Here is a 10,341-nt window from a genome sequence, read left to right on the forward strand (position 1 = left end):
AGCCCTGCCCAGGTGCAAACCGTCCGGTTTGAACTGGTCCCACCTCCCCCAGAACCGGTTCCAATGTCCCAGGAACTTGAATCCCTCCCCCTTGCACCATCCCTCTAGCCACGTATTCATCTGAAATATCCTTCTATTTCTACTCTGACTAGCACGTGGCACTGGTAGCAATCCTGAGATTACTACCTTTGAGGTCCTATTTTTTAATTTACCTCCTAACTCCCTATATTCTGCTTTTAGGACCTCATCCCACTTTTTACCTATATCGTTGGTGCCTATATCACAGAATCACAGAAACCCCACAGTGCAGATAGAGGCCATTTCGGCCCATCGAGCCTGCACCGACACATATCCCGCCCTATCCCCGTAACCCCACGTATTTAATCCCCCTAACACTAAGGGTCAATTTATCATGGCCAATCAACCTAACCCGCACATCTTTGGACTGTGGGAGGAAACCGGAGCACCCGGAGGAAACCCACGCAAACACGGGGAGAATGTGCAAACTCCACACAGACAGTCACCCGAGGCCGGATTCGAACCCGGGTCCCTGGCGCTGAGGCAACAGTGCTAACCACTATGCCACCGTGCTGCACCACGACAACTGGCTGTTGACCCTCCCCTTCCAAGATGTTCTGCAGCCACTCTGAGAAATCCTTGACCCTTGCACCAGGGAGGCAACACACCATCCTGGAGTCTCGTTTGCGGCCGCAGAAACGCCTATCTATTCCCCTTACAATAGAATCCCCTATTACTATTGCTCTACCCCTCTTTTTCCTCCCATGCTGTGCAGCAGAGCCGCCCCTGGTGCCAGGAAGTTGGCTGCTGCTGCTTTCCTCTGATAAGCCATCCCCCCCAACAGCACTCAAAGTGGTGTATCTGTTTGAGAGGGGATGTCCACAGGGGACCCCTGCACTACCTGCCTGCGCCTAGTACTCCACCTGTTGGTCACCCATTCCCTTTCTTCTTGTCCAACCTCTACCTGCGGTGTGTCCAACTCCGTAAACGTGCTATTCACGATGTCCTGAGCATCGCGAACGCTCCAGTATTCATTCAATCGGAGCTCCAGTGCCGCAATGCGGTCTGTCAGTAGCTGCAGCTGGATGCACTTCCTGCACATGTAGTTGTCAGGGACACTTCCGTCCCTGAGTTCCCACATATCGTAGGAGGAGCATACCACATGGCTGGGCTGTCCTGCCATGATTTACCCTTTAATTAATTGAATTTAAATTAAATCAACGAATCCCACTAATTACACTACAGTTAAATGGTTTACCAACAGTCCCCGCTACACCAGAGAGACCTTAGTAACTATAAACCACGGAGTTAAAGTTTAAAAAAGAGAGCAATACTCACCAACAAATCACTTACCTGCTTCCTGGTGACGTCACACTTGGATTACTTTTTACCTCTCTCCCCCGCTGCTGAATTGGTAAGCCTTGCCTCGCTGCTCCTTTTAAATTCGCCGCACTCGCTGTTCCACTCCCAGGTCCGCTCTGGTCGGGCCTCGCCTCGCTGCTCCTTTTAAATTCGCCGCGCTCGCTGTTCCACTCCCAGGACTGCTCTGGTCGGGCCTCTCCTCGCTGCTCCTTTTAAATTCGCCGCGCTCGCTGTTCCACTCCCAGGTCCGCTCTGGTCAGGCCTTGCCGCACTCGCTGTTCCACTCCCAGGTCCGCTCTGCATTAGTGGTGCTCACAACTCGATCGACATTCCTGATCTAAAACCTCCCCCAGCCCCAGGGTGTGTTGTAAATCCTTGCACTAACCTAGAATAGAAACAGAAAATGCTGGAAATACTCAGCAGGTCAGGCAGCATCTGTGGAGAGAGAAATAGAGTTAACGTTTCAGGTCGATGACCTTTCATCAGAACTAACCTGCTGGCTATGTTATGGTTAATGGAAATACAGCCATTGTTCTTTCATCAGATACACACCGTGCAGCTTCAGGGGTCTGGATGAGCGGTTGGTGCACGGTAGTCTTCCACGGCTCAACGACCAGTCCCGGCAAAGCAGCCTGCATCGCCTGAACGACCAGTCCCGGCAAAGCAGCATCAGGGACCTGAGCAATCCGGCAACCCACATCACCCACGGCACCAGCATGAACCGGGTTATCGAGGAAGACTGCACGAGTGCCTAATCACAGCCTCTACATCCAAGGCGAAGCAAAGGGGGTTGGTTCATGGTTTAACAGGGGACAGGTAAAGCCACAGCTGTTTACAAAGCATTTACAGGAGGAACTCGTTTCCTCACCGACTCTGAAAGGTCAGCGACAGAGAAACAAGTAATAGGTCTCATTTATTGGAAACTCATCCAGTGCCACTAGTGCTGCCAAGGAGGTTTAAATGGCTGCTGACACAAATGTGGCACAAAGTCTTTGGAAAAACACAAGTCCAGAAGCATCACAACTGTTGCAGCCTGTGTAAAGGCGAAAGGGAAAGAAGTTCAGAAGCTGCCTGAGTTCGGTGTCTCATTCCCAACACTCTGCTGCCGGTTCCGGCTACTCCATAAAACTGGCAGAGTAGGAAGCTTGGATTCCTCTTCAAGGTTGATGATGATCCTTGACGTTAAAAGCCTCCATTTTTTATAGCATTGCTGTGACGTCTTTAAATGAACATCTGCATTCCTGGTGAGATTCTGGTGCAGAATGTGACTCTGACGACATCGTCCTTGGGTCTACACGTTGATCAAAAGGGTCATTGTTTGGAACTATTTTTTATTAAGTTTATGGCAGAGTTGGCAAGGACATTAATATCACGTCTGTTCATTTTCAGGACTCCCATCTCTAAGAGATTAAATCCTGTTATTAGAAACAGGACCCATGGTATGAAAGCGATGATCAAATGATGTGGTGAAGTGTAGAAAAATGTTGCATTAACTTGAAATGAGGTAGGTTTTGTAAAGGGGCTGATGCAAGGTCTTTAGTCATTATTCACGTCGGGACATGGCGATGCTACCTCACGGTGCCCTGTCTAATATCTGTTCTGCAGGACAAGTAACATACCAGGCAGCTGTATGGACTGTTTAGTCTGTCACTGGTGCATTTCTCTGTTGAGTAGTGAGTGCATTGCACTTGGGGTGGGTGTTGGGGGATGTGGGTTGATTTGTGGCCTGAAGTGTGTATTTAGATTGAGAGCATGATGCTGGGGAGGAGGGGAGGTTGTTCTGTAACATGGTCCATACACTTTAAGTGCAGATTGCTTACTGACCTGAATGGTAAATTATACCAGGTACTGGGGGAGCTCGATGGCTCCAGTAATCCCTGGTAACTCTTGGGACCCGAGTATGACCTGCACCCACCCCCCCCCACCCTCTCAAAAAAAGCAATCTGGACAAATGGATTCTACTGCTCTGGAATCTGCACCTCCAGGTAGCAGCAACTCTGGCTTTATTCATTTATTGGTTTGCAACCAAAAAAATCCCTTGCTGATCTTTCGTTGGTATCTATCCAAACGGAAATACATTTTCATGCAGTTTGTCTGGAATGAACTGAAACAGGATTTTAAGAAGTGGAAGTTGTTTCTTACGTCCTACAATTTTTTCTCCTGCCAACCATTTAATTGAGCCACAGTCCAAATAGGTGCTTACAAACACTCGCCAGTATTTTCACAAAGGTGCTTAGTGTGTAATTAAATACCACACTACTTCTGCAACCGGGAATATTCACCTAGTATTCTATTGGTTACAAAGGGCAATGAAGGCCTCTGAGACACTCCAGTTCAGATCAGTGGTGTCACTCCTACCTCTGAGTCAGAAGGTCGTGGGTTTAAGCCCCACTCCAGAGTCTTGAGCACAATCTAGGCTGACTCTCCAATGCCAGTACTGACGGAGTGCTGCACTGTCAGAGGTGCCGCCTTTCAGATGAGATGTTAAACTGAAGCTCCGTCTGCCCCCTCAGGTGGACAGAAAAGGTCCCACGTCACTATTTCGAAGTCCTGGCCAATATTTCTCCCCCAACCAAAATCACAAACAGATTTTCTGGTCATTATCACATTGCTGCTTCTGGGAGCTTGCTGTGTGCAAATTGGCTGCCGTGTTTCCTGCATTACAACAGTGACTACACTCCAAAAATACTTCATTGGCTGTAAAACATTTTGGCGCGTCCTGAGGTTGTGAAAAGCGCTATATAAATGCAAGTCTGTCTTTCTTTCTAAGCTGTCTGAACACCTTAATTTTATGTGAGTGACTCATGGTGCCTTGTATTTACCTGCATGATAACCCAGGGGTATAATCCCTTTGTGACCTGGGCCAGATAGTGGGGCCTCCCACACGTGTATTCCTTGCGCATCTCTCAAGGTGGGTGAGTTAACCCTGGATGAGGCGAAGCTTGATTCATTTCATAGTAAGGTGAACGGAGCGGGTGACCATTATAATCAGATTTACTCGTATTGGTGTAACTTAACTCTCTAGTAATGATGCAAAATAAAGAACACTTATTCTAATTGAACAAGAGATTTCCTAACTGTTCCCCGGCATTCCTAACTTCATTCAGCAAAGGCCCTCTAACAAACTAGACTGTGTTCACAGCCTATCTGAAATTCAAATGCCTGTCTCTGTCTTTTGAAAAGTCTTCCTTTATCTGGGATTAATTAAACACAGAATTTAAACCCAATAATCCAGAGAACAAGAGTTCAAGTCCCACCAAATCGGTCTGAGAATTTGAACTCAGTTTAAAAAAAAAAAAAAAAAAAATCTCTTTCCATTCATTCCCTGTCTCACATCACTGACCTCCTTCACGCATGGTCCAACCCCATCTGCTTTTTGTTCAAGTCGACTCTACATTCATCAGCTTCCTTCAGGGGTCACACCCTCTGTACACATGTGATTCTTGTGGTGCAATGGCTAAATATCAACATCTTTATTTCCTCCGTAATATTTAGGGCAGTGAAAATTGTTTATTTCAGAAAGCTGTGAAGGGAAGAGGGGATGACTCATTCTTCCACTCCCCTTCCCCCCCCCCCCCCCCCCAAAAAAAAATTAACATTTAAACTGAATCCTAACAGGTGAAGGCACGTTACTTTTAAAGTAAGGCTTGTAAACACAAAGGTACTATAGGGGACAGGATAGAACTTCAACATCGGGCCATTATAAAGAATTGGAATGGTTAAAAGGGACCAATGAGGATTGAGAGAATTTTTGTTTCTTTATTGTAATTTTGTAATTGTAAAATATTCTGGACAAGTTTTAATGGCTGCACTTGAATAGATTAATGTGAAGCACTGAAACAGGCTGTTGCATTATTCATGATGTCACTTGTTGCTGAGCTTGGTGACACTGATTAGTTGTTGATTTGGGGTGAAAGCAGTGGCTGATATTAACTAACTGTGCCAACTTCTACCCCTTTGTTACTCAGCAGTTCCCATTGGAAGCCATTGAGTGATTATGCTGCATCTACCGTGATCATTCTGCGAGGCTGATTCAGCAGCAGTGAGGAACTGCACATTCGTGAGATTTGCACATGTACAGTTTTTGTCAGAAGTCATAAGCCTGATGCCCCTTACCGCTCGTGCTCAATCTTGCGTGTGTGCAGTTAGCACAAAGCACCCATCTGGCCACGAAGCTTCCCCCCATGTCAAGAACAGTTGTAACAGGCCGGCTATGCTAAAGCCACACCACTGGCCCGGTAGCCCACCCACAATCTGGTCACAGAGTGGTGGGCCGACACACGAGTGCTGCCACACCAGCACCTTACTGGTTGGAGGCAGCAAACAAAAGGCCTGCTCTAGGAGTCTGTTGCTCCTTCTGACAGGAGTGTCGAGTTGTTGAGCACCATTGCCTTTACCATCAGAAGCAACGTGGGGGCCTGTTGGGCCTGTGTCCAACACTAAAATGGCAAAGAAAAAAAACTTGTAACTTGCACTTGCCCCATAAAGAACCTTTTTGTTTACATGAGAATTGTGTTCAGTTGTTTAGTTTTATTAAGTTTTTTTTAATCAGTTTTAGCACTTTAACTGTGAGTGTATAGATGTTGAAATGTAGTAGTTGTAAATTAGACTTTTTAGAGAGCAGTAGATTTTTAATAAAATAATGAAATCATGATTTCCATATGTGTTTGTGTGGGTGCTATCATCTATCCTTTTGTTATAGTTGGATTTTAATTTTTAATCTCGTTTTGTTGCAGTGTTTAATTTTTGTACACTAAGTTGATGCTTCAGAACAGTGCATTAAAATTGTCTTTTTTTTAAAACCAGCTGTATTTATATTCAAAAGCTGTCCTAAGTGTTTCAGAAGTTAATTTATACCAAATGCAGTCACACACGTTCAGAAATTAGCATACAGGCTGCGAATTAAAATATTTTACTGTATGATCTAACTGACTAATGTAAATTAATTGTGAACAACATAAATACTGTGCACTTAATCAATAATAGAGACTTGAGCACATACTCCAGGCTGACACTTCAGTGCAGTACTAAGGTGATTTCATTTGAGACATTAAGCCAAGGCCCCCTCAGGTGGACATAAAAAGATCCCATGGCACTGTTCAAAGGAGAACAGGGGAGTTCTCCCCGGTGTCCTGGTTAATATTTATCCCTCAACCAACATCACTAAAACAGATTATCTGGTCATTTATCTCATTGCTGTTTGTTGGACCTTGCTGTGCGCAAATTGGCTGCTGCATTTCCCCACATTAGAACAGTGACTACACTTCAAAAATACTTCATTGGCTGTATAGCACTTTGGGATGTCCTGAGGTTATGTAAGTGTTATAGAAATGCAAGTTCTTGTGACATCATTCAGAAGCTGTACATGGGAATGTTTAAAGCTACACTAGTGTTGTTGGTAAAAGACGAGTTGGAAGTCCTGTGCACATGATCTGGCAGAGTTTAGGTGCAAAAAGTAGACATCGGTTCCAGTCCCCAGCACTAATGCCACTGTCTCCTCTTGATTGCTGCATCATACTCTCTTCAAAACATTATATATAAAATACAATACAAAGTATATTAATAGCTCTGTAGCTAACAATACCTAATCACTTAATATTGTATGTTCATTGATCAAGTTACAAATAATTCATTGATGCTCAAAGAATCTAAAGCATGTAAGTAACTCAGTCATTGAAATGTTTCACTTTAGTTTCTGAAATATTATTGTACGTCTGTCACCGGCATTAATTTAAGGGGAAGATAAGAGTCTGATGGTGACACTAGCATAGAAAGCAAGAGATTTTTAACCTTCTTTTATTTTGCTGCACATGCCAATAGTTGACAACCCAACAATAGTGGATTGGGGACCAGAGTTCTGATGGTGGATGGAGTGTGGGCACATAATCCATGCTGACATGGTTTTTTTTTTACAAAAGGTTCTCTCTCGGTCAGCCTCCATCTGGGATACTGCATTCAGATCTGGGCACCACACCCACCTTGGGAAGGATATATTGGCCTTGGGGAGGGGATGCAGTGCAGATTCACCAGAATGATACTGGGGCTTAGAGGGTTAAATTATGAAGACAGGTTGCATAGACTTGGTTTGTATTCCCTTGAGTTTAGATGGTTGAAGGATGATCTAATTGAGGTGTTTAAAATGAAAAATAGATGGGGTGAATAGAGAGAAACTATTTCCTCTGGTGGGGGAATCCAGAACAAGGGGCCATAATCTTAAATTTAGAGCCAGGCTATTCTGGTGTAAAATCGGTTAGTAATTCTTCACATAAAGGCGAGTGGAAATATGGAACCCCCCCCCCCACAAGGCTGTGGATTCTGGTAGTCAATTGAAGCTTTCAAGGCTGAGATCGATAGTTTTTTTGTTGGATAAGTGTATCAAGGAATATGGAGCAAAGGGAGGTAGATGGAGTTGAGATACAGATCAGTCATGATCTAACTGAATGCCAGAACAGACTCAAGGGGCTGAATGGCCTCCTCTTGTTCCTCCATTTCTATAACCTAGAAATATTTGTCTCTTTCAGATGCTTTCCCACCCACTGTGTATTTGCAACATTTTCTGTTTTATTTTAAGATATTAACGGCCATGTTCCAATCCACTGAAATAGCCAGCATTGTGAAGCAGGAAGATCAAGTTCAATTAGTTGTAGAAGTTCTGTCTGAGATAGAACAGGTGGACATTACATTGGATCATGAGATTAGTGATGAAATAAATGCATTTAAAATAAAGAGATATATTAAATAAACTAATCAAACTCAGAGGAAAAAACCCCTGGTCCGGACGGATTACATCTGTGCATTTTAAAAGAATGTAGGGAGGAGATAGCAGAGGCATTACTACACACTTAATAATTTGTTTAAAAAAAGGTGTAGTGCCAGAGGACTGGTGAATAGCTAACATAATACCTATATTTAAGAAGGGCGCTAGAACCTGCCCATAGACCAGTCAGCTTAATGGCCCAGAAATTCGGGTCGGGGGCTTCCCGCGGGTGCAAGCCCCCGACCTGCACTTAACTTGCGCGCCGGCAGTTGAGCTCTGGGCTCCCGTGGAATTCCACTCCGGGGCCTGCTCCAACTCCTGGCGCCCTGTGCTTGCGTGTCCCAGGGGCGTAGTTAGTGCGATGCGTCCCCTGGGATCACATGAGCCATGGGCAGCCAATCAGAGGAGGGAAAAGCCCATTCATAAGATTGACAGGAAGACCTGTCTAAACTTAGAATATATGGGCCCCAAATGGAAAAAATGTTTTAATTTTAATTAATTGACCACTTACCTTTTAAAATGCAGGCCTTGCGCCTGGTTTTTACATTTCTAAAATCTAAAGACTTACCCTCACGGAAAAACTTGTTTTAAAAAAAAAAGTAAGTTCAAAGCGCACGTGCAGACTCCCGCGCGCACGCGTTCAACCTCTGAACCCCTTCGTTCAGAGGAACAGAAGTGCCGGTTTCCCGCGCATGCGCAGTGCATGCAAGAAACCGGCACTTCCATTGGGCCCACGCGTGAGTACCCCGTGCGTAATCACGCGTTGGGACCTGAATTTCTGGGCCAGTATCGATGGTAGGAAAAATAATCGAATCCCTACTAAAGGAGAAAATAGAAGAACATCTAGAAGCCAAAAATATAATGAATAGTCAGTATGGATTTCAAAAGGGCAAGTCTTGCTTGACCAACCTCATTGAATATTTTTAAGAGGTAACAGAGAGAGTAGACAAGGGTAATGCAGTAGATGTAATTTATCTAGATTTTCTAAAGGCATTCGATAAGGTACCACATAATAGACTAATGAATAAGGTCAGAGAATGCGGAGTTGGGACAAGCAGCAGATTGGATAGCTAGCTGGCTTCAAGACAGAAAGCAGAGAGTAGGGGTAAAATTCACAGTGGCAGAAGGTGGGTAGTGGTGTTCTATAAGGATCATTGCTGGGACCACTGTTCACAATTTATATTAACAATTTAGATTTTGGAATCAAAAACAATTTCTAAATTTGCGGATGACACCAATTTTTTTTTTGGGGGGGAGGATGGTCAATACTGAGGACTGCAACAAATTACAGGAGGACATTAATAAACTTGCAGAATGGGCACAATTGGCGAATGAATTTCAACACAGATAAATGTGAGGTATTACATTTTGGTAGGAAGAATAGGGAGGTCACTTATTACTTGGAGGGTGAGAGTCTGGGTGGGGTAGAGGAGCAAAGGGATCCGAGTACAAATACACACTGCTAAAAGTAGCAACAGAGGTTAACCAGGCCATAAAAAAAGCAAACCAAGCACTAGAGTTTATTTCTAGAGGGATAGAATTGAAAAGTAGTGAAGTTATGCTAAACTTGTATCGAACCTTTGTTAGATCGCACTTGGAGTACTGCGTACAATTCTGGTCACCGTATTATTAAAAGGATATAGAGGCACTAGAGAGGGTGCAGAGAAGATTTACAAGGATAATACTAGAAATGCGAGGGTATATCTATCAGGAAAGGATGAACAGGCTGGGTCTCTTTTCGCTTGAAAAAAGGCCGAGGGGTGACCTAATTGAGGTCTTTAAAATTATGAAAGGTTTTGATAGAGTAGATACAGAGAGAGTGTTTCCACTTGTGGGGAAGAGCATAACTAGAGGGCATCAATATAAGAACTTGCTACCACAGGGAGTAGTTGAAGACGGTATAGATGCATTTAAGGGGAGACCAGATAAGCATATGAGAGAGAAGGAAATCGAGGGTTTTGCTGATAGTTAGATGAGGAAGGATGGGAGGAGGCTCGAGTGGAGCATAAACTTCGGCATGGACTGGTTGGGCCGAATGGCCTATTTCTGTGCCATATATCCTATGTATGACCAAGTTTGGATTACAGCCTTGTCAATCCTCCACATAATGGCCTGGATTTTGCGGTGGGTAATGACAGCAAAACTGTCAGTGTTCGCCGTCATTACCCCTCTGAAACTGACGTTACTTCAGGATTTAGTACATG

The 10,341-nt window shown here is 44.3% G+C and overlaps 1 protein-coding gene across 3 annotated transcripts in view; it reads left to right on the top strand.

The window, feature by feature from the left end:
- The window catches only part of LOC147112414 (frizzled-3), a 127,443-nt gene extending 121,261 nt beyond the window's left edge, over positions 1 to 6,182 (top strand). For all 3 annotated transcript variants that reach the window (XM_085996645.1, XM_085996648.1, XM_085996647.1), the window contains one exon: positions 1,925 to 6,182. In XM_085996645.1, the coding sequence (XP_085852771.1) occupies positions 1,925 to 2,135 (211 nt within the window). In that variant the 3' untranslated portion in view covers positions 2,136 to 6,182. The remainder of the gene's footprint in view (positions 1 to 1,924) is intronic.
- The last annotated feature ends 4,159 nt before the right edge of the window (positions 6,183 to 10,341 follow it).

Source organism: Somniosus microcephalus, chromosome 9, assembly GCF_052327205.1.
Source record: "Somniosus microcephalus isolate GS21.2 chromosome 9, FLI_Smic_1.0, whole genome shotgun sequence".
Taxonomy (NCBI): Eukaryota; Metazoa; Chordata; class Chondrichthyes; order Squaliformes; family Somniosidae; genus Somniosus; species Somniosus microcephalus.